Source organism: Pongo abelii, chromosome X (assembly GCF_028885655.2).
Source record: "Pongo abelii isolate AG06213 chromosome X, NHGRI_mPonAbe1-v2.0_pri, whole genome shotgun sequence".
Lineage (NCBI taxonomy): Eukaryota > Metazoa > Chordata > Mammalia > Primates > Hominidae > Pongo > Pongo abelii.
Genome location: NC_072008.2, coordinates 159,449,291 through 159,477,199, shown reverse-complemented (window position 1 = coordinate 159,477,199; position 27,909 = coordinate 159,449,291). Strand labels below are relative to the sequence as shown.

The window sequence follows — 27,909 nt, the reverse complement described above, 5'->3', positions numbered from 1 at the left end:
TTTTCCTTCACTGTTATCTGTATTTTTTTTATTTTTATTTTGGAGACAGGATCTTGTTTTGTTACCCAGGCTGGAGTGCAGTGGCAGGAACATGGCTCCCTGTATCCTCGACGTGCAAGGCTCAAACAATCCTCCCACCTTAGCCTCCCAAGTAGCTGGTACTACAGGCATGCGCCACCACACCTGGCTAATGTTTTTAAATTTTTTGTAGAAATGGGGTCTCGCTATGTTCCCCAGGCTAGTCTCAAACTCCTGGGCTCAAGCGATACTGCCACCTCGGCCTCCCAAAGTGCTGGGATTACAGGTGTGAGCCACCATGCCAAGCCCACTTTTACCTTTAATAAGTCAAAAATACTTGCAGCCTTCTCACCTTGCCCCTGGTGTAAGCAAACAGTCTCCAATATGGCCTCCTGCCTTGTCCCGTCGTATACTGCCCTGGCCTGGTCCTCCACAGGGCAATGGAGGGATCTTCTTTGGACTCAAGTCTGGCTGTGGCACTCTCCTGCAGGAAAACCATCAGTGGCTCCCAGGGCCCTCAGGATGTGGGTCACACTCCTCAGCCTAGGAGCAGGTGCCTGCCCAGCCCCTACTCAGTGCTTCCTGCCAAGCCAGGCTGGATTAACCCTCCTTTGTGATGGCTACCTGACTGGATGTTCCCTATACACTTTGTGAGCCTCTACTCGGAATGCCTTCCCAAGCACGTCCATCTGGCAAAATCTCCCTCAGCCTTCCAAACCCAGCTCCAACATCACTCTCCCTGTAAAGAAAGCCTTTCCTGACACTCCCCCGCAAAATGAAAACAAAACCCAGAACCACTCACCTCCTCCTTCATCCACAAGCCTCACTTTTTATACCCCTTCTGCATGGAACACTGACTAGTTCTAGAAGCCACACAATGTGACAGCAAGTCCAAAGTTGTTCACTCTGTTTTTGGACTGGGCCCCTCCAGGGCCTGGGGCCAAAGAATCAAAGATGGGCTAGATATTCTTAGAAGGTAAAACTTGTTATCTAACAGTTGAGCCAGGCCCTAAAAATAACCTCCTATCTAACTATTAATAATTACGGAACCTCTGTGGTACAAGAAGCCCCAGAACAAAGAAGGCAGAAGACTGTGTTTTTTTCATCCCTGCAAAAGGAGCCCCAGGCTCCACCTGCTCCCCACAGCAGATGCCCTGCTGGATTCCACTAGCTCCTCTCTCGGGGCAATATGAGTCTTAGCTCTCTCCTTCTACATTTCTGTCTTGTGTAAGAAACTGTTCGCTTTGCACCCCTGGAATCACTGGCCTGTTGACGTGTCCAGAGCTGCAAGGACATGCAGTGTTTGCGCTGGCAGGCAAGATGCCTTCAAGAGAGCCTGACTTGAAACTCTCACACCAATGCCACGTGGTCAGCTCTAGTAACAGGCACGTTTGTCCTCTTGTTCATGCACACTGGCACACACCAACACATGGCCAGTCACATCCTGTGTCACTCTCTCATGCCTGCTCACACATGCTCCCTTTCTCTCCCTCTGGCCTCTCTCTCTCTGCTTCACTCTGTCACTTTTGCACTTTTACCCTCCTGTTTTTTGCTCTTTCACACTCTGTCCTTCTCTGACAATGGCATTTTACCCACACAAATAGCCCTCACTCTGCCCAGGACCCCCACCTGTAGAGCACCTGTACTCTGAGAGACAGCCTTCCTTCTTGCCCCATGCATTGGGAATTAGCCAGGGCTTCTCACACCTGCGGACAGACACATCCTCCTATCACAGTCCCCTCCCAGCTCCTTGAGCCACAAGAAGCCTGATGACACTGCTCTAGGACCAGGGAATCACCACCATGACCCACTCACAGAACAGAAGCCTGGGTGTGCAATGTGTCGGGTATTGGCACAGGGTGTGGGGAAGTGGTTCCTATGTGGGTCGCAGACCCCAACAAAAACATGGGCTCTAGAGGCAGAGCCCACTGCAGCTCAGCCCTTACCTGCTGCCACAACTCTCTCGTCCGACAAGTTGCTCAGATCCGCTGGGGCTGCTCCGCTGCTCTGGGGTGCTGGGATCTGCAGGTTGCTGAGTGGGTACAGCTGGGTCTCCTTGGCCACCTCTTGGGGCTCCAGGCCTCTCCTGCCAGGCCTCTCCGACCTTGGTGGCCACATTCTTCCCCTCATAATCAGCCAAGGCCCTGAAGAAGAATAAGCACCCTTATGAAAAAAGTGCTCTGAAACGAACCCTGCCTCAGCCCCGGGACGCAAGCTGGCTGTCACCTCCTGTGGACTTGGAGGGACTCATATCCCTGAAAGCGGGGCAGAAAGGAGCCAGGCACAGCCCCAATTCCAGGGAGCAGATAGTCTCCTCCCTGGCAGGAGCACAGCATCGCTGCTCCCTTCTCACTGAACAGGCCTCCATGTGTAACAGACGAAGCTGAAGCCTCCGATGTTTTTGTTGTTGTTGTTTGGAGGCAGGGTCTCACTCTGTCGCCCGGGCTGGAGTGCAGTGGCACCATCTCGGCTCACTGCAACGTCTGCCTCCCGGTCTCAAGCCATCCTCCCATCTCAGCCTTCCGAGTAGCAGAGACTACAGGTCCACACTACCACGCCCAGCTAATTTTTGTATTTTTTTTTTTTTTCTGTAGAGTCAAGGTTTCACCATGTTGCCCAGGCTAGTCTCAAGCGATCCTCCTGCCTTGGCCACCCAAAGTGCAGGGATTACAGGCATGTGCCATTGCACCTGGCCCTCCAATTTTTGGCTTTTGCCACCCCTGAATCCAGCAGAAGGACAGGGCTTCCCCCAGATGTCTCAGGCATCGAGCTCTTCAGGGATCTTCCCTGGCCTCACCCCATGATTGCACTGCACCCTCCAATCTGGGTACCGTGGGAAAGAGGCTGCTAGCTGATCCTCCACTTCCACACCCCTCCCATCACCAGCCCCACACCGAGGTGCAAGGTACTGCTTCCAGAGTCTACTAGGCCAGGGGCAAACACCAAGTTGGGCTACTAAGAGAGTGAGCCCAGCATTTCAGAATGAAAATCTAGTTCGCCATCACCTCGATCCTAGCTCACTCTGAATATAACCTTCCCAACATCACCAGTCTGCCTTCAGTAGCTGGTGGGGGCTACCCCTAGACAAGAACACGCTACAAACTACCCTGGGACTCTTTGTATATAGGAGTTAACTTTGTCTAGGCAGGCTTCCTACCTTCAAGCTAGAATAACAAGGCCAACAGAGGCCACACTTTTTGGAAAGTATGCCCTGAAAGCAATATGATTCTTCAGCCTCAGGTGGAGGTCGAGAGGACTAAAATTCTCCAGCAGGCACAACAAGCTAATTGCCACCTCTAGCTGCACCAGGCAGAACTGCAGGCAAGTGAGTGTGACGCCACACAGTAACTGTGGGGAACCATCCCACTGGGCCTGTGCTTCTCTGTGCAGCTTCCACCCTTAGGGTCTGCTGCAGCCCATGCAGATCCAAAAGTGGTCTGCACAGGTAACACCAGTCCCAGGGTTGCCAGCAGGGTGCCCTGACACACCCACTCAATCTCTGTCAGTGACTTGCTTGCTTGAGCCAAAGACAAACATACAAGGCCTGAAGAGCTTGTCTCCCTACTGTGGTAGCCTTGAGTTAGCTTTACTATGGATTTAATCAGAGTCCCGTCCTGTCCCACGTCCTCTGTAGAAATACACTAGTAGAGGTTGCCCTCACCAAGTTTGTGGATAGAGCCAGGATTCTCCACAAAGAGAAATTTGGGCTCTACTGTGACACAGGGACAAATGGATGAACAAGGCTTCTTTGTTCCTAGGCCTGTGGCAGGGCCACTGTGATTTTAGGACATATGACCTATGTGGGTCATAAAAAGGAAATCTTAGGCAAACACTCACAGGAAGCTCTGCTGGACAATGTAACATCCAGGGGAATTACTTCCCAGCTATCCTGTCCGAGCCCCTCACGAACTTCCTGGAAGTCAAGTGGTTAGAGATAGGCAAGGTAACACAGGGGATGGTGACCAACGGGACTCTGGATTTGGGATTAATTTCTCTGAAGCCTTTCCTTCTGAATGTAATTGGACCAAAGATCCAGTAGCCTAGTACAGCCACTGTCAACTCCGAACACAACCATAATCTACACACTTCCATTCTTTAAAAAAACAAAAATTGTAGTCCCGGCGTAGTGGTTCATGCCTGTAATTTCAGTACTTTGGTAGGCAGAAGTGGGTGGATCAGTTGAGGTCAGGAGTTTGAGACCAGCCTGCGCAACATGGCAAAAACCCATCTCTACAAAAATATACAAAAATAAGCCAGGTGCAGTGGTGTGTGCCTGTAGTCCCAGCTACTTGGGAGGTTAAGGCAGGAGAGTCACTTGAGCCCAGGAGGCAGAGGTTGCAGTAAGCCGAGATCACCCCATTACACTCCAGTCTGGGGCGACAGACGTGAAACATTGTTTCAAAAACATATATATATATATGAGATATACATCATATATATGATATACATATACATATATAGATATAGATATAGATAATATTTGTAGAGATGAGGTCTCACTACGTTGCCCACGCTGATCTCAATCCCCGGAACTCAAGTGGTCTTCCCGCCTCAGCCTCTCAAAGTATAGGATTACAGGTGGGTATGAGCCACTGCACCCAGCTGACACTTCCACTCTTGTACTGCCTCCACTAGACTCCTCCACTGGCCAACAACGGTTGTCAGTGGTGAGGAAATGTGGTGCCTAAACTTCACCTGATCCTCTGCTTGCAACATAATGAGGAAAACAGCATGTTCTAGATGTAAAATTTGATGACAAAAGTTTAGTAGGAAGGAGATGAGATATCGTGTCATGTCAAATGAAATCAAACCAATAAAGCTGGTAAAGTTAGCTTTCCAGGTGTCCCTGAACACCTCTGAGAGGAGGAGATATTCCTCTGGTGCAGCTTCACTTAGCTCGCAGGTTTAAATGTCCAACATGCTTTGCATATACAAACCGATTTGGCCATTTCAACAACCCTATATGGTAGGAGGTATGATTACCACTATTCTACACGTGAGGAACCTGAGGCACAGAGAAGATCAGTAACATGCCCAAGGTCACGGTGCTTGTAAGTGACAGAGCTTGGACTGGAACCCAAAGCACTAGAGTCCAGGCTCTCAACCACTATACTATACCGCCTCTCCCTGTAGTGTGATGGAGCAGCCCAAGGTGGAATAGGGCAGAGTCCCCACAGTTTGGGACAGTTAAAACTGTGTTGTAACCTAGGGAAAGTAAGGCTCCACTGCCCTGCAGGATGTCAGGATGACACCACCCCCATGGCGCTCCCTCATCAAACTCCTAGGGAACGAAGCCCCTCCTCACTGAGCCCCACAGACCAGCCCCGGTCAGCCCGAGGGCCCAGCGTGGTTGGAGGGTCCAGCTGCCCTCCCTGTCTGCACGTCCACACCCCCTCCCCCTGGGCAGCCCTGACGACCCGTGTCCGGTGTCCCAGAGGCCATGGCCCCAGGGCTCCCTGCGAAACAAGCTCAAGCCGCAGGGGCCCCGTTCGGCCCCTCGCGGGACCGCGCTTCCTCCCGCCGGCGACAGTCCACGCGCGGTCACCCCAAGGCCACTCTGGCCGCGGCTTCAGACCTTAGGCGGGGGAAGGGGCAGCCAGCTCCTCGGGCCCATTCGTGATCCTCGGGCGACCTCTGGCGGCCGGCACGGGCATGGCCTCAGGAGAATCCCCGCCGAGGCCGAGCTCGTCCCGGGCGGCCATTACACTTTGTGGACGGTCGCATTTTCCCGGCGGGCACTGCGACCGAGTTCGGGGCTTCAAGAAATGGCGGCCTGCGCAGGCGTACTCACTACGGGCGCGTGCTCGCCGAGGTGTACAGGCGCGCACGCGTCGCGTACGCTGGTGGCGAGTGTGCATTCGCGCAGGCGCACACGTCCTGTGCCCGCTACCCAGACTCCGGGGAAGGCGAGGGGTGTGGTTCTGTGCCATCCCTTTTTCTTTTCCGTCCCTTCTGTCTTCCCAAACAGATCGTCAAAGCTCTAGAGCAGGGTTTGTCAACCTTAGCACTATTACCATTTTGAACCCCATAATTCTATGGTGTGTGTTGGGGGATGTGGGGCGGGTGCTATCCTGTTCACTGTAGGAGATTTAGTAGCATCCCGGATCTCTGCATATAAGCAGCCAGTAGTGTCTCCCACTCCCAGTTTTGACAACCAAAAATGGCTCCAGACATTGTATCGTAGCAGGCTGGAAGGTTTGGGAGATGCCCCTGGGTCAGAACCGCTACCTGAGAACGATGGTTCTCAACCTAGCCTGGAAGGAGAACAAACTGGGGAGCTTTGAAAAAGACACACATGATGGAGACCCACCCCAGAAAAATAAAATCCAAATCTCTACCTGCGACTTCGGAAAGTTTTTGTTGTGTTGTAAACCAAAAATAAAATTCTAAGCTCCCCAGCTGAATGAATGGACACTTCTCTCAGCCAAGGGGACACAACGTAAAAAACTAGTTCAGGTCATGATGAGAAAGGGGAAGGTCAGACATGCCTTAATATATTCTCCTCCCTTTGGAATTCATGCCCAACTGACCAGTATTAACATTGAGAGAGATATTCAGACTGACAAAACAGACTCCTTGAAGCAATAATATGCCAAATTTCAACCTGACTCTAGTATAGCATCACATGACAGAGAGCAGGTAATGAAAGAAATTGAAGTATTTTACACCAAAATACATTTTTTGACATATTTTGGAATGACCTGGCAAAGCTGTCTCTCCTGGGGGAAATTTACATTCTGTAGAGAATCTCCTTCCCTTTCCAGGACTTTTTCTGATCTGACGAGTTTAGCTGAGAGTCTAGCACGTTTTAAAGGTCTGAATAAGAAACACTGGCCATCTATTGCTTCTAAGGGCGGCCACTTATGAGACTTCATCTATATAAGAACCCTGGTCTCCACAACCCCTTATGTTAACCCAGGCACTCCCTTCTATTGATTCCAGGTCTTTAGAGAATAACAACTCTTTCAACCAATTGCCAATCAGAAAATCTCTGAATCCACTTATGACCTGGAACCCCAACCCCACCCCCACCCCCACCCCCACCACACCCCCAGCTTTGAGGTGTCCGGCCTTTCTGGACCTAACTAGTATACCCAGGCCTTTCTGGACCTAACTAATGTATACCTCACATGTATTGATTGATGTCTTATGTCTCCCTAGAACATAAAAAACCAAGCTGTAACTGAACCACCCTGGGCACATGCTCTCAGGACCTCCCGAGGCTGTGTCACGGGTCATAGTCCTAACATTTGGCTCAGAATTTCTTCAAATATTTTACAGAGTACAGCCTTTTTCATCAACAGTGTATTTCAGTACTTCCTAGGTGATTCTCAAGTACAGCCAGAGTTGTGAAACACTGTAATCAAGAAAGTTTGTATTGGCCAGGCACAGTGGCTCACGCCTGTAATCCCAGCAATTTGGGAGGCCAAGATGGGTGGATGGCTTGATGTCAGGAGTTTGACACCAGCCTGGCCAACATAGTGAAACCCCATCCCTAGTAAAAATATAAAAATTAGCTGGGCGTGGTGGCACGTGCCTGTAATCCCAGCTACTTAGGAGGCTAGGCAGGAGAATCGTTTGAACCCGGGAGGCAGAGGTTGCAGTGAGTCGAGATCGCGCCACTGCACCCCAGCTGGGGCGACAAAGTAAAACTCCGTCTCAAAACAAACAAACAAACAAAAAAAAACCTCTGATTTTGCAGACATTTAAACATCAGAGGAAAGTAGTGTGAGCCTGGCTCTAGAGTTGGCTGGATCTGGGCTCTGTTCCTAAGTGTGTTCATTACAGGAGTGAGTCCCTCAATTTTCTCCTCTGTCAAGTTGCATGATAAGAAGCCTTATCCTTTTCCACGTTTGGGGAGAATTAAGGTGAGATCACACAGCATGTTAACCATGTTAACCAGCTGTAAGTTACTGATTCTGGGTCTTGAGACTAGGCTCCAAAGACAAGATTTCATAAACTAGTTTTTCGTAGTTTCTTCTGAGGATTTTCTTAGAGCCTCTTCCCTTGGAACTCAGCTCTGCCACTTATAAGGCCTTGGCTAAGTCACATCATCTTTCTATGCTTCAGTTTCCCACCTTACCCATCTCACAAGTTGCTGGGAAGGCTGTAAGGCACCTGGCACAGCACAGTATTGGTGTCAGCTATTGTTTTCACTCTGATTGTTAATTGTCAGTGCAATTTGAATGAGAAAAGAAACAAAATAAGGCCTCATACCTTAGATATCCATTGCCCACCCCAGCCTCCAGCATCTTGGTTTAAGTAAAAAAGCAACAGCAATGTGGTATGAAAATGCAAACATGCATTCACCTTTTAAACACCTAAATCACACCAGACTCCCCTTTGGCTTAAAACTTGAAATAAGATCCAATCTCTTAATCATGGCTTACCAAGGCCCTGCTCCATCTATGGCCCTCCTCACTGGCCAAGCTCCAGCCGCTCTGTCCTTTGGAACATGCTAAGCATGTTCCCACCTCAGGGTTAGTTGGTTTGTGGTTCCTTATCTACAGCTCTCTCCACCGTGTTCTTTCTAGAGTTGGCTCCTTCTCCTCTTTAGAGGAGCTCGCCTGAGTTGCCTTTTCCACCCACCTAGGTAGTACCCTCCTCACCGCCATCACTCTATCTCAGCTGCGGCTGTTTTCTTCAGAGCACTATCCTTCCCAGGAGGCACAAAGACCTAGGCTCCAGGCTTTTGGGTTTTGTTGTAATTAGGCATAAACCTTTGAGAGACTGTGAGGAGAACCATATGAGACACTGTGAGTAGAGGGCTGTGCACACAGTAGGCTCCAGTATCACAGTACAAGAGGCCAATCAAGCCCTACCTAGTTCACTGAGCCTCCTCTTCCAGCACTCCCCGACAAGGACACTCATCGCTGACCACACCCAGCTACATACAGTCCCCATGAAGCCCCCTTCCCCTGCTCTAGTGCTGATGTATTGCTCTAATCTGGACCAGCCTTTGCCCACCCCCTGCCTGAGAGTCCCTGGAGGGCAGCGGTGTTTCTTATTTGTCTGCGTGCTCCAGCCTCCAGCAAAAGGCAGTTGCTGTCAGAGTGGTTGCTGACCGAAAGACCCTTTCTGACTATGATGTACTTCCTGGCCAAGGCAACAGAGTTTAGTGGAAAGCTCCCTGGCCCCAGAAGCCAGAGGGTTCCGGTTGGGGCTTCTGCCCTTGCTATGTGCCTCAGGCTAGCTCACAAACGTTGCTGGCCTCACCTTCCCAGCCAAAGGCCAATGGACACACAGCCCAAGCTGCCTCTCTCCACCCCAGAAGTTCAGCACTGTCTGCTCATGCCTTACCCCTTTGGGTCTGCCTTTGCATCCTCCTGGGCTGCTGTGCTGTCGCTCTTCCTATCAGCAGGGACAGCAGAGACTGAAGTGGGACTGGAGCTGAGGAAGGAAACACAGGCCCGCTGAGATCTCAGACCAAAGAAGGCTGGGGCCCAGGTCTTCCCCCTCCAGGCTGCCTTCTCACCAGAAAGGGGGGGAACTGTGTCTTCCAATAAAGGCTGGTGTCTCAGTCCTGGCATTAGTGTGGCACTGATGCCACTGTGTGTGACAACCTCATGTCAGCTTTGGACATGGCCTTAGCACCTGAGTTCAAGAGCAAACACTGCCCCTGACCAACTTGGGTTCCCTGGGGAAATCTCCTGGTTTTGGGTTCTAGTATCCTTTAAGGTACCTGGATGTGCTTTGGTCAAGGAATAGGCAGAGGGGGATATCCAGGCCTGCATGACTCAATGAGTCTGGTGCACAGGTGCACACCTCCACTTCTTATATAACCTGTTTGTGTAAGTTCATACTTGGCTCTAAACCACTATTGTCTGTAAAAGCTATAACTGCCCTGTTGACGCTGTGTATGGGGGACATGTCTCTTGGGGCTTGGCTCAGCTCGACAGAGCTTGACATGGCGGGTGCACGGGAACCTAGAGAAAGAGAGAGAGCAAGAGCTGTCTGTCTTTGCAGATGGACAGAGGGGAGCCAGGACAGAGGGGAGCCAGGACACAGCTTGGCTTGCCCGTGCCCAGGGAGAGAAAGAATTAAGCTGCTGACCCTGAAGGCAAGGGAGAGCTGGCCATGCAGCTGTGCGTAGGGGCCACCGGACTAAGCAGCCAAGACAGGGCAGACGGTGTGAGAGTAAGCTGCTAATGAGAAAGCTAGTTTGAGAAAGCTGTGTAAGAGAGCTGCTGCTGAGTAAACCCATGTCTCACTTACCTGTTATCTCTCGAGTGTTCTTCCAGCTCCCTGCCCCACGTCCACCCATTCCCCTTAGCCCTCAGCTGCGGCTGGAACCTGACCCTGAGCATGACATATCCTTACCTGACCTACACCTCCTTAGGGTTTATGGGAGTCAAGAAAGATTGTTCCTTACTAGGACTTGCCAAATGCTCCACACACCCACAGCAAAGTGGCCATGCCCACTGGTGGATTGGTGGGTGAAACAGGGCAGATGCTTACAGCATGGGAATGCACAGCTTCTTCCCATTGTACCTTTGTGCCCCAGGAGCCATTTGCCCATCCCAGCCACCGGTCATGTGCTCTTGGGAACTGAGCCATCTAATGCTGGCTGCCCCTGGGAATCTTCTCCCTGACTCCTGCTTGTTAAACCTGGCCGTAGTCCCTACAGCAGAGGTTCTCTGAGACCTCCTAGCAGGATCTCTTCCCAGGCTCTGCCTTCCGATGCCCTCCTCTCTGCCACCTCAGCTTGGGTCCATGTAGGTTGGTGCTGGGCTCTCTGGGTGAGCAGACATATCACCCGTCCCTCTTCTTCCACTGCCCCTGGTCAGGGCTCCCCCTGGAGTTCCCTGTCTTGCTGTGATCACCTGATGTGAAAGTGGCATGGAGCTGGAAAGTTCGAGGGGGATCCTGGGGCGCTGCAGCTGAGGCTGGGCCCCAAAGGCTGTGTCTAGCAATGGGATAGGGCACTAGGGCAGTGGCCCTAACCTTACCTGATGGCTGCTGGTCTAGGCTTGCAGGACTGAGAGTTGGCACTGTGCCCATCCTGGTCTTCCAGGAAAGAGGCAAAGCTAGCAGCTGCACACAGCCTGTGAAAGGAAGCCAAACCTGGTCCAGGTTCAGGACTTTGTGTCTGTATGTCTACCCTCTCCCGAGAGAGTGGATCCTGCCCCCCACAGATGATGAGGACCAAGAAGCTGCTCAAATGGATGCTTGGGGAACAATATTTATAACTCAAGGCAGCCTGACGCCTGGGGCTCTGTGGCATAGTGGTTGCCCTCTGGCATTGCAAATCATGGCTTTGCTATCTCCCAGCTGTGTGACATTGGGCATGTTACCTGACCTTTTTTTCTGGGCCTCAGTTTTACCGTCAATGAAATAGGGATGCTAATCATGTCTGTCTCGTAAGTATTCTGAGAAAAGTAAAAGAGTTCATAGATGCCAAGTACTTTGAATAATGCCTGGGCCATAACATGTGCTAATGTGTTCCTGTTACTACTGGGCCCAGTGGCTGTTTATAGAAGCAGTGCCCCTTCCCAGTCCACCTGTATTAACCCACTCAATATGGATTTAGTGGGGAATGTCTTACCCAACCTTCTCAGGGTTGAGTCACATTCTCTGTGTCTCTGTAAACCAGGCAGACTGATGCTCACGGCATGCTGAACAATCACTGCCTATACAAGCCTGTGCCCTCCACTAACCGGCACATTCACTAAGAGGCGCTCTTGCTCGGTCCCAGACCTCTTTATGCCAGTTGTATTTGCACAAGAAGGGGACAGCAGACCCTGGCCTCTGAAACCAATGTCTCTGAGCAGATCCAAGGAAAGGCCCCTGGGGCAGCAACTCAGTTCTTTGAGCTGCCACTAATGGGGAAGAATCACTAAGTTCAATGATTAAGTAAATCCATGAAAATGAATGGAAAAGGAGAGTGGTTGTTTCCATGAGAAACAACCTTTCCTTTGGAAAAACAAGGCTGGGCGCGGTGGCTGACGCCTGTAATCCCAGGACTTTGGGAGGCCGAGGCGGGTGGATCACGAGTTCAAGAGATCGAGACCATCCTGGCTAACACGGTGAAACCCCGTTCTCTACTAAAAAATACAAAAAATTAGCCAGGCGTGGTGGCGGGCGCCTGTAGTCCCAGCTACTTGGGAGGTTGAGGCAGGACAATGGCGTGAACTCAGGAGGCGGAGCTTGCAGTGAGCCGAGATCGTACCAGTGCACTCCAGCCTGGGGGACAGAGCAAGAGTCTGTCTCAAAAAAAAAAAAAAAAAAAAGGAAAAACAATAAAGGAGTTTGTTGAAAATTATAGTCAAACTAAGTGTGGTCAGCCCTCTATGTTGTGGGTTCCACATCTGTGGATTCAACCAACTTCAGATTGAAAATATTTGGGACCAGGTACAGTGGCTCATGACTGTAATCCCAGCACTTTGGGACGCTGAGGTCGGTGGACTGCTTGAGCCCAGGAGCTCCAAACCAGCCTGGGCAACATGGTAAAACCTCGTCTCTACCAAAAACACAAAAGTTAGCCAGGCGTGGTGGTACACGCCTGTAGTCCCAGCTACTTGGGAGGCTGATGTGGGAGGATCCCTTGAGCCCCAGAGGTTGAGGCTGCTGTGAGCTGTGATCACAGCACTGCACTCCAGCCCTGGTGACAGAGCAAGGCCCTGTCTGAAAAAGGAAGAGAGGAGAGGAGAGGAGAGGAGATGAGAGGAGAGATGAGATGAGATGTGGGAAACATAATTAAAATAGGATGGATGCATCTGTACTGACCATGTACAGGCTTTTTTCTGTCATCATTCCCTAAACAATACAGTATAACAACTATTTACATACCACTTACATTGTATGAGGTATTATAATAATCTAGAGATGCTTTAAAGGGTACAGGAGGATGTGCATAGGTTACAGGCAAATGCTACACCATTTTATATCAGGGACTTCAACATGCATGGATTTTGGTATATGAGTGAGGTTCTGGAACCAATCCCCCACAGATACCTAGGGACGACTATATAGGTAAGACAACTGTAAAAGACTGGGTTAAAATTCATGAAAATCTAGAAGATTCTTCAGATGACTTCACAAGTAACTTTGAGGGTTGGTTTCATTTTAAGGAAACAGTGGACAGCACAGGCTTCATGTTATGAGGGTGTATAAGCAGGCGGGGTGACATGGAGGAGACAAGAGCCACCCAATCACAGTAGACCAGAAGTCTCTTCGGCGACAGCCGTCAGCAGAGCCAGTCAAGCTGCACCACTGTGGGGAGAGTAGCAGGAGCCCCGACTGGATAGAAGGCCAAAGATTCTGCCATGCAGGACCCCGTGGGACATGGGAAAGGGTTTGGACTTCATTCTAAGGAAAATGGAGAGCCACTAGAAGGTTTTAGCAGGGGAGAAATGTGATCTAGCTTATTTTTAAAAAGATCCTTCCAGTGCCTCTGCAGATGGCAAAAAGATGCAGGCTGCATGGACAGGGCTCTAGCGGAGTCCTCCCCATTAGTGGCAGCTCAAAGAACAGAGTCGCTGGTGGCCTCTCCTTGGACCTGCTCAGAGACAGTGGTTTCAGAGGCCAGGACCTGCTGTCCCCTTCCTGTGTTGACTTGTGGGCCTGGATTTAGAAGTCGGGCTCTGGTTCCATGGCATGAATTGCAAACTATTGAAGTTAGTGAGGGAAAGGGGCCCTGGGTGTGCTGAGGGAAGTAGGAAAGCATCAGCGGGGGCTTCCCCACAGGATTCCCTCCTTGGCCAGACTGCAGTAGGATGCAGGAGGCAGATGATATCTTGCGGTTGTAGCTCTTTGCAGACACTGGCTTTGCCACTCTTCCCTAGCCATCTGCTCTGAACCAGAAGGACTCTAGCATAGTTTGGAGCTAAACTATTTATGCGAACATCTGCATACCTAGCCTTTGCCCCAAGGATGATTCAGCCTTGGTTTGGAACCACTTAGGGACAAGAGGGACCTTGCCACTCTGCAAATCACCTGAGAAAGTGGCCCCTGACTCCCTCCAGGTCCAAGAAGCCAGAGCCCAGCTGGACACGCTGGTCTCTCCAGGGCTACTGCTTTTCCTCTCCCTGAACCTCAGAGCAGAGCTGGCTGGGGTAGGGATGGGGCAGGAAAAGGAGAGAAGGGAGAAAGCAGGAGCAAAGGGCCTCCTAGCTGGTCCTCAGAGCTTAACCGAGAAGTAAGAAGGTGCCGACTCTTCCATCATTCATTCACTCATTAATTTGTCCCTTCATGTATTCCCTACACGTTCATTTGACCAGCCCAAGACCAGCACCATGTAAGGGCTGGGCCTCCAGCTGTGAGTGGGCCTAGTGCCTACTCTGGAGGAGCTTGAGGGCCAGTGGCAGGGGTCAGAAAAAATGAACAAGATTCCAAAAAGTGGAAAGCCCAAGGACACAGGATGTGGTGGAAGGTGGGAGTGTGAGAGAAGCAGTAGACAGGAGCCATAGGAAGTGACCAGTGCCGCACCCACAGCAGCCCAAGCAGCCTGGCAGCTTGACCCTGGTCTGTCACCAGGGGCATGAGAGAACCTGCCTCCCCCGGGCAGCTCACCTTCCTCTCTCGGAGCCGATGTCTACTGCAGCCAAGCCTTCAGGCCGGGAGCCCGTGGTTCCGGATCCCACATTGCCATCACTCAACTGTGCGCTTGACCTGTTATGAGAAGTGGAGTATTTGCTGACTCTAGTTGCGTTTTGATCTCATCTAACCCAGATGCCATGAGAGTGGGCCTCAAGACCAGAAGCACAGGCCTTTGGCTGCTGCTCTGTGCTGCTCTGACCAGAGCTGAGCCAAGCCCAAGTTGACTCTAACAGGAAGTATTTCTGTATTTTTTCCAAACCTGATGGGTTGGTTGGGAGCAAGGTGGAAAGTCAGGAGGAAGTCAGTTCGTTGGGTGGGGGCTGATTGCCAACAGAGCAAGGGGCAAGACATGTGGGGCTGGTAATAAGCCATGGAAGAATTCCTTTCCTCATTCCCAGGGCTCAGGGTTCCAGCTAGGGGCTCCAGGGATCCACACTGAGAAGACGGGTGTGTGGGTTCTTAGCTATAACTGGCTACCAGGTTCTCACTGAAGAAATGCCCAGCCTGCAGCCACTGCTCACCAGACACATTTGGCACTGGTCTGGCTTGGAGGACAGGTCAGTGGGCTGGCTATACAGTGACTGGGGACAATCATCCCATCTGGACTCATCATCCACCGCTATGGCTCCAACTTCCCATCCTGGACCCCTCACCCCTTGCCACAATGTCTCCCTTAGTCCACAGGTCATCCTGAAAGTCTCCGCTACATGCTCTATGGGGGCCCACATACTTTGGTCACTGACTCTCCCAGACTGCCATCTTGGTGGCCTTGCTTTGCCCTGGCCATTGGCAGGGCTGCTTTGTCCTGCAGTAAAAGCACAGTGAGTGTGGAAGCTTCAGGGGAATGGAGGGAACCCAGCACAGGCCAGGAGCTGGGGATAGCCTGCCCTGGAGTTTGGTCCTGCTCTCTAACTGGCAGCCTGAGGAATCATGGCAGGGGCCTACTCCCCTCCAGGCCTCATTCATTCATTCTTTCTTTCTTTCAACAGATGTTCATTAAAGACCTGCACTACCCCAGGTACTGGGGGAACAGTGGGAACAGGACCTTCCTGGCCCCAGCTGCATCCATTGACATTGCACCGGAGGCCATGGAAGTCCTTCAGCTGGGTGTATGTGGGTTCCGTGTTCTGGGAATGAAGTGTCTGCTTCCTGCACTGAGTTACCTTGCAGCGTCTGTGTTGGGGCCCCTGAAAGCCTCCTCACCAGCCAAGTCCCTCTGGAGCTCTCTGGAGCAGGGGGCCTCCTTGTCTTTGTTGCCTGGGGAAGACCTGTGGAGGAAAGAAGTGGAAGTTAACCATGCAGCAGCCATTCACACTCAGGTGTGGGCTGTTACCTCATCCTCAAATGCCAGCTGTCTCCACGGAGCTTAAAACCTGCTACCGGGCCGGGTGCAGTGGCTCACGCCTATAACCCAGCATTTTGAGAGGCCGAGGCAAGAGGATCACTTGAGCCCAGGAGTTCAAGACCAGCCTGAGAAACATAGCTGGACTCCATCTCCACAAAAATATTTTTGAAAGTTAATCAGGAGTGGTGGTGTGTGCCTGTGGTCCCAGCTACTTGGGAGGTTGAACCTGGAAGGTTGAGGCTGCAGTGAGCTGTGATGGCACCACTGCACTTGAGCCTGGGCACACACAGCAAGATGCTGTCTTAAAAAACAAAACCAAAAACAAACAAACCCTGCTGATTGACAGATTGGCCAATTCTCAAAACTTCATTACTAATAGCTACTGTTTTTTGGGTTTTTTTTTTGTTGTTGTTTTATAGCTACTGTGCTGGGATTACAGGTGTGAGCCACTGCGCCTGGCAATAGCTACTGTTGATTGAGCATTTGAGCCTGTTCTTGTGACTTTATATGCATTAACTCTGCAAATGAACCCCAGGATATGGGCACTGTTATCACCCATGCCCGTCTTTTGGATGAGCAAACAGAGGAACACAAAGCCCCTGTGATTTGCCCCAAATTTCACAGGTAATAAGAGGAGTAGCTGGGATTTGAATCCAGGCAGTCTGACTTCCGAGTTCTGGACTATATCCCTGTATGGTGTAAGACTGATCCTAATCTCCTAATTTAAGCCCCCTTCTGTTCTCCTTCAGGTCCTCAGGGAGCCGCATGTTGTCAAATCCAGGAGAGACAGTCCCATCGTTATTTCAAACCACATTCAATACTACTGACCCAGTGGGCCACTCCAGCCTTCTCGCCACCCCTCCTCCCTTGGTCCTGTCAACACCACCTGCCTATCTCCCTGGCCACACACCTTCCTGGTCTCCGCCTTTTTCTCCTCCCCTTCGCGTGCTCCACCACCTGCTGGGCTGTCTCCTCCCCTCCCAAGGCGTCAACTGCCACCCTTGAAGCAACGATCTCCACTTGTTCCCGCCTCTCCTCTATACTGGCCGGCACACCCACTACCTCCCAACTGGCTCTCAGGAGGCTCACTTTCAACATGGCGAGAAGACACTGCCCTCACCCAGCTGTCCCCAGGAGGGCTGGCCAGGTGGCTGCCACCTGCATACTGAGGTCGGTGCCCAGCTTCCATTGGCTCACCATGAGCCCCATGTAAAGCTAGTTTATGCTCATGATTTCAGCTCTATTCTATCTGCATATAACGTGGAAATCTCTTGAGCCCTAATCACTCTCTCAAACCTCAATCACAAACCTTAAAATACCTCCCTCCTGGAAATTTTGACTTCAATGCCTACGAATAAACTTGTCAAATGAGTTCACTCAGCAAATGCCAAGTCTTTCCATCACCCCTCTCTGTCTCCCTGCTCCCTGCCCCAACTAGTACAATGAGCTATGGTGCAGAAGATGGAAGGTGGGAGTAGGGCAGGCTGAGCGGATCTGCCTGCTTTGGACCATGTGACCTTGAGCAAGTTACTTAACCATTCAGGGTCTCAGTTTCTTCATCTGTGAAATGGGCGTAGTGATTGTCTCTACATCCATGCAGAATGGATGACGCCATGCAGAATCAACAAGCCCTCAGATGCTGCCTGGGGAAGAAACTCAGCAGAAGGAGATGACCCAGAAGAGAGGACATTTGAGGTGGAACAGAAAAATGAAGAGGGGAAAAGGGCATCTCAGGCAGAGCCTCCAGCCTGCACAGAGAAAGGCCCAGGGAGGGAGGAGCCTGCAGGTGGGGCCAGGTACTGACTTCAGGCTGCAGAGCATAGTGGGAGGGGCTTTGTAGGGCTTTCTGCAGGGGGCTGGCATAACTACTTCTGCCCTTTGGAAACATCACCCAGATAGATGTGGAAGGGAGTCCAGGGATGGGATAGTAGGAAACGGTCGCAGACAACTGGGTGAGTAGCAGTGGAGGCCTGGGCCAGGGGCAGAGCAATAGGGATGGAAACATCTCTAAAATAAAATGGACAGGACTTGGTGCCTTGGGGGCAGAATTAAAGTGGGAGGAGCCAAGGAGGAGAGTAAAGGGACCTAGAGATCGCTCAGGACTCATCTTGGATGTCACTTCCTCCAGGAAGCCCTCCCCAAGCACTCCCACCCACCACACTGTTGAGAGGCCTCTGCTCGAAGTTCCTGCCACCCCAGAGATTAAGGGATGACCTTCAGTGTACACTCCCGCCTCTCTCCCCAGTCTCTGGCCTTCACAAGGTAGGGGCCCAGTCTCCCTGCTCGGATCTCTCCTGGCCTGCACCCCAGCCCCCGAATCCTGCCTGCATGTCACCTGGCTGTCTAACCCCCACCCCAGGGCAGAGGCTGAGCCCCTCGTGCTCCCTGCTGGTTGCGGCCTCCTTGACCCACCCCTCGCCAGCACAGAGCCTAGTGGCATGGAGAGCTGTGGACTCTGACCCAGTGACCCCACTCTATTCCCAGTGGCCCTCTCACACAGGCAGGGCAATGGCCTCAGTGGCCTTCACGGGCTCCTTAGACCCAATCCTTCTCCCACCCCCACCAACATCCCCAGCACGGCTGACTGGTCCCATCGTCAGGGATTGGCAGGGTTCAGCTGTCACTTCCCAGGGGCTCCTGGCACACAGCATCTCTGGCTGACCTCCTTCATGCTCATGTCGGCGTCTGCCTTCCCCACCAGGCAGATGGCAATTCCAGCCAGGGGGTCCTGTTCACTACTGTGTCTCAGGGTCGGGCCTGTGCCCTTACACAGACTAAGCGCTTGCTCCATAATGGTTTTCTGAGTGAAAGAATGAGATGGGGCAGACAACCCAGGTCGACCATACCTGCCATCAACCTGTTGGCCCTACAGTGGCAGAGCCGGCCCTAGGCCTCATCATTTGCAAACTGAGGCTGCTGCTTCCATCTCTAGAATGGTGTCCAGGGAGCCAGGACAGCAGCAGGACCCCCATACCTCATGCCTTCCAGGTCTGGGGCCACCAGGCGGAGTCCTGCCCTGGGTGTCAGGATCTGCAGGCGGACAATTTCCTCACCTCTTGAGCTGCGGGCCAAAGGAGAGACCCAGTGGGTTGCAGGTGAGAAAAGTCTCCCCCTTCTTGGGCTGGCGAGTGCGGTGGGCCGCCCAGACCCACTGCCCCCTTTTGTTTTGCTCTCATCTCCTCCGTGGCCTTGAGCCTTGTTGGTGCTGCAGCTGAGCTCGGGCCACTGACCTGCAGGCCCCTTCCCCAGTCTCCCACCCCTGACCTGAGCCCAGCCCTCCCTCAGGCACAGCAAGGGCCCTTCTGGGTAGAAATGAAACCTTCCAACCCGTGTTTCTACCAACCATTTGCAGAGGCAACCCCAGCGTGTGGCCCCACCAGGGTATCCAAAGTGGCCATTTGTGAAGCCAGGGGTAATTCTGCATTCATGGACTGGTGGGGACCGAGGGGTATGAGAGACTGAGAAAACCCACAGACCAAATATGGAATGAAAACCAGTGGGAGGGGATGTCGCAGACTCGGGGGTGAGGACAAAGGGCCCCTTTGAGCTTTCCTCTTACCAGCCACGTTCAGAGCCCTCCCTCAGGTGACCACAGGCCACCCCAGACACACATCCCTCCAAGTCTGATGCATTCTCTGGCCGTATCGCAAGGCATGACGCCCAGCAGGTTTGGCCATGGTGTGGCCAGGGCCAGAGAGAATGCAGAGCTCCCAAGCTTTGTGGGGGTGGACCCTTCACCCCAAACCAGACCTCCTTAGGTCCATGGAGCAAAGCCTAATTCCAAGCCACATTGCAGTCACTCCTGCCTTTGATTGTCCCTGGGCACTGGAAGTGCAGACAAGCGTGAGCCCCAGGCCTGCCCTGGTGAAGCTCTGGGCCCAGCAAAGTCAGGCAGGGGCAGAGAGGCATGGAAACGGACCTTGCTGTGCTGCAGGGCCCAGAACAGGTTTAGCCATGGGGACCAGTGGACAAGCTTCATGGAGGCATAGCCCGACCCAGGCCAGCTGAAGGGAGATCGGGGGAGGAGGAGGAGGAGGTAGAGGCTGGCTGGGGTCCTGAATGTACAGACTAGATCTGCTATGGCAAAGGGAAGATGCAGGATGGGCTTGCAGTGGAGGTGGGGGGTTTATAGTTTCAGACTGGCACTTTAAAGAGGCCACTCAGGGGTCCCAGGAGGGGTAGGGCTTGGAGTGGCCAAGGTGAAAGCAAGGAATGAGCCACGGAGGGCTGGGTCAGCGGGCTGCTCATCTCTGTCCCTCCACTTCCACCCTGTCCAGGGCCTGGAGGGCTCAAAGTGACCAGAGGGAAATGGAAGGGCTACCAAGGACAAGGCCTCTCCCATCATGAAAGCCAGGAGGGGCCCTAGACACACAGACAGCTCTGACTTCTCCCCATCTCCTCTCGTGATAACGATGATGACATTGTTGTTGAGGGTGATGTCATTTATGATGACAGTATACAACCCCTGGCTACCTCATTTAAATCAGGTGGTGCCAGGGAACAGGGATGTCACAGGCAAGCACAACATATTTTCTCACTGGCGTTTCTGGCTCTGTCACAGAGGAAATGGGAACAAAGTGTCACCCCAGCCTGCTCCAGTGACTGATGTCAGACTAGGGCAATGTGGGCAGACACAGAGGGAAGACGGCTGTGCGAAGACAGAGGCCGAGATGGGAGTGAGGCAGGCGCGAGCCAGGAAACACCAAGGATTGCGGGCAACAAAAGGTAAGAGAAAGGCATGGAACAGATTTTCCCCCAGAGCCTTTGGAGGGAGCATGGCCCTTCCGACACCTTGATCTCAGACTTCCAGCCTCCAGAATTGTGAGAGGATAAATGCGTGTGGTTTTAAGCCACCCAGTTTCTGGTACCTTGTTACAGCAGCTCCAGTAAACTAATACAAGGGTCTCTCCTCTCCTGCAACCCGCTACCCCACCATCTCCCCAGACTCTCAACCACAGACAGCTCTAGTCCAAGCTTAAGTCCAGGACCACGCTGGAAGGCTGCACACCCTTGGAAGGCACTCAAGGAAGAGAAGCAGGCATCTGCTGAAGCCTGAAGCCCAAAACTGATCACAGCCACCTGTGAGAATGCAACCAACTGTGGCCTGTGCCAAACAGTGTGTGACTCATCCTGCCAAAGAGCGAGGAGGCGGGGATGTGGGGCGGGGGGATCCCTCCTTTTCACTGCCTTTGGCCGCATTTCCCTCAAATGCCAGCAGGTGGAGATATTGATCTCTTCCTGTATTTGAATAAGGGCCCTGCAGCTCAGCACGCCTATGACTGGGAGCCCCCGAGGATACCAGCGCCCAGGCACTGTGGTAAGTACTTCAGGTGCATTATCTCATTTAGTATTTGGGACAGCCTTGGGAAGTAGCTATTACTGCTCTCCCTATTTTACCCACGGGGAAACTGATGCATGGAGAGATGAAGAGCCTTGCTCAAGGTCACACAGTCAGTCCGATGCAAAGTCAGGGTTTTGTCCTGTGCCAGAAGCTGTGCTCCTTCCTACTCCCTGCTCCCCAGATGCTCTGCCAGGCAGCATGCTGGCCAGAGCCTAGAACCAGGACCCAGGAGGCCATGCCCTGGTAAGGTGAGGCAAGCTTGACCAGCGCTTCGGGTAAAGCAGCCAGTCCTGGGGGTGTCGAGAAGGGGTGCACGTGTAGAACCAGTTTCTCCAATAGAGGGTCCCTATACTGGGTTCAGGTTGCAAGGGGGGCAAGAGTTATGAGGAGCTGACCTTTGCACTGTAGCTAAGGGAAACAGGGCAGGGCAGGGGGTGGGGAGAGGGTAACCTCGATAGGTCTGTGCCTGGGGACAAGGCTGTGACATTCTCCTCTTCCACTCTGCCACAAACCAGCCTTTTCTGAAGTGTTGCAGGACCCTGAGTTTGGTTGAGTCATTGCTCCTCACGGGCTGGGCTTCTCAGACACCAGGCAGATAGGAGCTGGGCCTGGGAGTACTGATGGTGGCTGCTTGGTCCAGTGCAGCACCTAACGTGGTAGGGCCAGAGAAGACGGCCCTCCAGGGTCAGGATCAGCCAGCAGCTTTCCTGGAAGCTGCCTGGGTGAGCTCCAAATATTGAGTGACCAGAATTGGAGGAAAGAACTATCAGAAGCATCAAGCTGAGCCTCCTGTTGGGAGCTTGCCCCGGACCCTGAATCTCCAGCCTTTATTTGTTATGGCAGCCTGAGCAAACTTAAAAAGCCACCTTGCCATGACAACCATATGATGGGGATTAAACATCGAAAGTAATTTTGTGGAATAAATGTCAAAGTGCCTCTTAAATCTATAATACAGCACAACTAATTCTCCTCCATTCTCTCTCTCTTTTTTTTCTTGTTTTAGAGACAGGGTCTTGCTCTGTCACCCAGGCTAGAGTGTAAGGGTGCAGTCACAGCTCATTGCAGCCTCAAACTCCTGGGTTCAGGCAGTCCTCCCACCTCAGCCTCCCAAGTAGCTGGGACTCCAGGTGTACATCAATGCTCCCAACTAATTTTTATTTATTTATTTATTTTTTTTGTAGAGATGGGGTCTTGCTATGTTACCTTGGTTGGTCTCAAACTCCTGGCTTCAAGCCATCCTCCTGCCTTGGCCTCCCAAAGTGCTGGGATTACAGGCATGAGCCACCATGCCCAGCCTCCTATATTATCGCCTAAAAGGCACCTGAGGCCAAGCGCGGTGGCTCACGCCTGTAATCCCAGCACTTTGGGAGGCTGAGGCGGGCAGATCACGAGGTCAGGAGTTTGAGACCAGCCTGGCCAATATGGTGAAACCCGTCTGTACTAAAAATACAAAAATTAGCCGGGCGTGGTGGCGTGCACCTGTAATCCCAGCTACTCAGGAGGCTGAGGCAGAAGAATCGCTTGAACCTGGGAGGCGGAGGCTGCAGTGAGCCGAAATCACACCACTGTACTCGAGCCTGGGCGACAGAGCGAGACTCCATCTCAAAAACAAACAAAACAAACAAATAAACAAACAAAAAGGCACCTGAAACCATTTATTGCCTTTCTTTAAAAGAGAAATAAGAAGAAATGAGAACTGTATACTGTTATGGGCTGACTGGTGCCACCCAAAATTCATATGTTGAGGTCTTAACCCCTAGGACCTCAGAATGTTACTGCATTTGGAGATGAGGCCATTAAAGAAGTGACTAAGTTAAAATACAGTTGTTAGGGTGGGCCTAATCCAGTTGGACCAATGTCCTTATAAGAAATGATTAGGGTCTGGGCGGGGTGGCTCATGCCTGCAATCCCAGCACTTTGGGAGGCTAAGGCAGGAGGATCATTTGAGTCCTAGAGTTCTAGACCAGCCTGGGCAACATGGTGAAACCCTGTCTCTACAAAAATTAAAAAAAACAACTAGCTGGGTATGGTGGCCTGTGACTATAGCCCCAGCTACTCAGGAGGCTAAGGCTGGAGGCTCTCTTGAGCCTGGGAGGTCGAGGCTGCAGTGAGTGGTGACTGTGCCACTGCACTCCAGCCTGGGCGACAGAGTGAGACTCTGTCTCAAAAAAAGAGAAGTGATTAGGACACAGGCACACACAGACAGGGATGAGCATATAAGGACCCAGGGAGAAGATGGAGTCTACCAGCCAAGGAGAGAGACTCAAGAGGCACCAACCTTGCCGTCACCTTGATCTCACACTTCTAGCCTCCAGAAGTGGGAGATGATACATTTCTGTGATTTAAGCCCCCCAGGGTGTGGTATAATACTTTGTTGTGGCACCCTTTGCCCCCATATCCCTCAATTGCCAAGTCCCCTAGATCAGGGGTCCCCAACCCCAGCCTGAGGATCAGTACCAGTCCGTGGTCTGCTGGGAATCAGGCTGCACAGTAGGAGGTAAGCTAGAGATCATTACCGCCTTAGCTCCGCCGCCTGTCACATCAGCAGATTCTCATAAGAGCGCGAACCGTATTGTGAACTGCACATGTGAGAGATCTAGATTGTGCGCTCCTTATGAGAATCCAGTGCTTGATGATCTAAGGTGGAACAGTTTCATCCTGAAACCATCCCCTGCTCTGTTCCATGGAAAAAGTGTCTTTCACGAAACCAATCCCTGGTGCCAAAAAGATTGGGGAGCTCTACCCTAGATATTGCCCTGTAAAGAATGCTCAAATCTTCCTTTCCACATCTTCTATGGACCAAAGTTCTTATGGGGAGAGTCAGATAACCAGAGAAGATCAAGAGAGGGAGAGAGTGAAAAGGAGGAGCACCCTGGCAGTCTGCTGCCTGGGGCCATGGAGGGAGCTGGCCTCATGCTCCTGGCTCCCTCTGCCAGCGTTTCTGTCTCCCTCCCAGACTGAGGAAGTAACCCTGAGGACAGTGGTCACCTGTCTATAAATGGCTGTGGAGCTCAAACTGGGGATTGCTATGGTATTAGGAGAGCCTGAACAGCCCTTGGGGGCCTGGGAAGTGACCGGTAGAGACAGGCCCTCTCCCCTTCTGGATGCAGGGGTCTTCCAAGGGTGCTACAGAGATGCAGCTCTTAGGAGACCTAGATTTGAGCAAAGGTCTCAATCCAGGCAGGCACTTTAAACAGCAGCAACAACAGGGTGATGGCTCTCCCTGCAGGACTTAGCACCATTCTGCACAAAGTACAAGAAGGTATTAGTTGTCCACAGAGAAGAGGGCACAATTATCTGCCCAGATTCTCAGGGATCAGAAATCAGGACAAATCACGGCCCTTCCTGGAGTGAGATCACCAGTGCTCAGCCTGTCCTTGCCCATCACCCCACTGCCAGACCCTCCCCAGCTGGCAGAACCAGCCAGCCAGGCTGGCGGGAAGCCATCGCACCCACTCGCAAGCCAGAGTCAGCTCTCGGCACCCACCTGAGCTCCTGGCTCCCAGCGGGGCTAGGCATACTCGGCAGGCACTCGATCCAAATTGCCCGAGACGCTTTGGTCCTGCCTCCATCCGCACTGGCAAAGAAGGTGGCTGTGAGAGGCTCTGGAGATGTCAGAGCCTCCTCCCTGGGCATGCTAAATGTGGCTAACTTATTGGAGTGCAAGGAGCAAGTCTGACAATGGCAGGCTACTGCCATAGTGGCTGGCCCTCTCAAACCCCAAGGATGGTACTTTTTCTTGGGGTGTTCAAGTTGCCACCAGGCTCAGTGGTGCAAGGGTTAAGGTGACACAGATACGTACTCAACAGACCAGAGCCAGGTGCTCTCTCCCGGGAGGGACTGTTTTGCTCCTTTCAGCCCTGGGACATCCAGTCAGATGGGCCCTTACTGATTTCTTTGTCCCGTCTTGTCACTGGGCACATGGGGACACTGATCTTGAAGCCCAGCATGGAGGTGCCCTGACTGAGGTTCCTCAGTGACTGAGTGGCAGGTATGGCAGCCACCAGCCCCAGGCAGAGATGAGCGCAATGGATTACCTGTTTGAGCCAGGAGTGGATCTTGCCAGAGCAGGTGGGTCCTGGCTCTTCTCAGAAGGCCCGTCCTCTTCCACCACCTCCACCCTTTGAGCAAGAAGAGAAACGGCGCTCGTGGTCTTCTTGGCTGCCCTGGAGCTTGCAGGCCTCAAAGAACATGCCTCCAGTGGCATCTAACTGACCCAACCCTTCAGGATCATGGCCAAGAGGTGGCCCAGGCTGGGGGTTCGGTGACTCCAGCTCAGGATAAGGACAGCATACTGGGTTGAATAGTGTCCCCCCAAAATTCATGTCCCCTGGAACCTGTGACTGTAACCTTATTTGGAAATAGGGTCTTTGCAGATGTAATCAGGTAAGATGAGGTCATACTGGAGTAGGATGGGTCCTAAATCCAATGACCGCTGTCCTTGTAAGAAGAGGGAAATCTGGACACAGACACACAGAGAAGAGAAGGCCATGTGAAGACAGAGGCACAGACTGGAGTGATGCAGGTACAAGCCGAGGAACGCCAAGGATCACCAACCACCAGCAGAAACCAGGAGACTGGCCTGGGATGGTTTCTCCCTCAAAGCCTCCAGAAGGAACCCACCCTGCTAACACCTTGACCTGGACTTCTGGTCTCCAGAACCGGGAGAGAATCCCTCTCTGATGTTTTAAGCCACTCAGTTTTTGGTACTGCGTTACAGAAACCACAGGAACCAAATGGAGCCAGGAAGACCCCCCGCCCCGCCTCCCGTTCTCTGTCACTTCCTTTGTGCTGCCACCATCCCTGCTCTCTGTATTCCTGCCAACTTTCTGGTCTTCCAACACAGCAAGCTAGTCCCACCCCAGGCCTGTGCACTGGGGCCCTCTGCCTGGGGCAGTTGGCATGCTGTCTTCTCTTGGGTTTTCAGTCCCCAGCTAGCCACCTCAGCACAGAGAGAGGCCTTCCCTGTCCACTCAACTGGAAGTCCCTCAAATTCAAGTTTCCAGAAGTTTCTTTCCTGCTTTCCCCCGAATATTTTCCTCCTTCAGAAGGTGCCCTGTCTCAACTAATGGTGGCACCCCTCCCTCACTCAGCTGGAGTGTCCCGACGTTCTGATCATTCCCTGTTAAGCCCTGTTCACCCTTTAGGGCCCATCTCCAATGTCACAGTCACCTCCCGGGGGAAGTTCTCCTGATGGCCCAGGTTTTGATCCTGGATGAGAGCAGAAGGCAAGGCAACAGGCAAGCAACAGGGGCAGGGGAACAACTCCCAGAGGGCCTTGGAAATGCTCCATCTTGGGTCAGGGGCCCAGCCCCATTAGCCATTGGCAAATGGAAGAGCTTGACCACATATGCTACCACAGCCACCCAGGTGCTTGCCAGGCCTGCAGACAGAAGCCCCCAGCCCCTCACAACTCCCCCTGCTCAGGGACAGTAGTCCCCCACATCCACATCCCCTCTCCACAGCTCCCACACTACAACCCTGCTGATGGAAGGCCTTCCTGTGGCCAGTAACAGGCCTCCAAGGTGTCCCTTGATGACACTTACCTCTTCGCGATAAACGCTGCCTGTGTCTCCTGGGTAGGACTGCTGGAAAGGAAGCAGAAAGGCAATGCTTTGGGCAGAGCCCGTGGGCAGGTGACATCAAGACCGCTCTACCTCAGAGGGTCCTGGGCCCTCTCCATTCCCGGCACTTCACTGTCCCTGGTGGTAGCCGCCAGACCTCTCCATTTTCTAGAAAGTACATCTGAGAATCTGAGAAGGCTCAGCTAGGAAGGCCCTTGGGGGTGATCTCTCCACCCACCCTTTCATCAGCCAGAGAAGACTGGAGCTCTGAGGAGAGCTGTCCTAGAGCCTGGAGCCAGTTGGTGGCAACTCACCCAGTGCTCTTCTTGGCCGCTGACAGGACGTAGGAGTGCTCTCGGGGAGCTGTCCTCCTCAGAACACTGCTTGCAGCCTCTGACCTGGGGTGACACGGGGTGGGGGAGCATCTGATGGGTACCAAGCTGGACATGCTCTGCCAGCCTAGCCTGGGATGGACTCAGGATGACTTAAGGCCACCCCAGGGAGGCAAGGGGTGAGAGAAACCAGATTTGCACCTGCTCCAAGGACTATTCAAAGGAAATGTAGAAACTGAAGGAAGGGCAGCCCACGTTTATGGAGCATGTGGCATGTGCCCGGCTCTGCGCCGGATGCCAACATCTTCGCATTGGCTTATTGCTCTTCTCAATCCAGGAAAGTAGACGCTAGTATCCTCTGTGATTTACAGATGAGGAAACTGAGTCCAAGAAGCTTTCATTATTTGCTCAAGAGCACTCACCCAGCAGGTGGCAGAGCTGGAATTCAATGCTAGGCAACTCCTAGCTTCTGGCTCTTTTCCTTGCTCCACCCAGGCCTGGGGGCCCCTGCCACTGTGAACTATTCCCTGAGGATAGCCAATCTGCCAGGGCCTTTGGCAATGGGGCTTTGCTGTGATTCCTGCGCCACAGATGGGTCAGCAGTTATGGAACTGGTGGCTGGCTGAGCCCAGGGAGGGGAGGGCTTTATTTCCTCAGGGCCCAACTGCTGTACAGGCCCCAAGCCGAAGGCACACAAAAGGCGCTTAACAAACCCTTCCTGTCATAGTTCACCGGCACTGGGTGGTGTGTGGTCAGTCCCCATGGACAGAG

At 52.6% G+C, this 27,909-nt stretch overlaps 1 protein-coding gene across 21 annotated transcripts in view; it reads right to left on the bottom strand.

Moving 5' to 3' along the window:
- ZNF185 (zinc finger protein 185 with LIM domain) overlaps window positions 1–27,909 on the bottom strand; it is a 77,844-nt gene that overhangs the window by 28,116 nt on the left and 21,819 nt on the right. For 3 of the 21 annotated variants that reach the window (XM_024241007.3, XM_054545211.2, XM_054545209.2), the window contains 11 exons: window positions 27,121–27,204; window positions 26,789–26,830; window positions 25,280–25,363; window positions 24,730–24,819; window positions 18,876–18,962; window positions 15,720–15,824; window positions 14,530–14,628; window positions 10,968–11,063; window positions 9,319–9,408; window positions 1,965–2,162; window positions 371–502 (listed from right to left, as the gene is read on the bottom strand). In XM_024241007.3, coding sequence (XP_024096775.1) covers window positions 371–502; window positions 1,965–2,162; window positions 9,319–9,408; window positions 10,968–11,063; window positions 14,530–14,628; window positions 15,720–15,824; window positions 18,876–18,962; window positions 24,730–24,819; window positions 25,280–25,363; window positions 26,789–26,830; window positions 27,121–27,204 — 1,107 coding nt within the window. The remainder of the gene's footprint in view (window positions 1–370; window positions 503–1,964; window positions 2,163–9,318; window positions 9,409–10,967; window positions 11,064–14,529; window positions 14,629–15,719; window positions 15,825–18,875; window positions 18,963–24,729; window positions 24,820–25,279; window positions 25,364–26,788; window positions 26,831–27,120; window positions 27,205–27,909) is intronic. The other 18 variants (XM_024241008.3, XM_024241013.3, XM_024241012.3 and 15 more) reach the window with 18 other exon arrangements.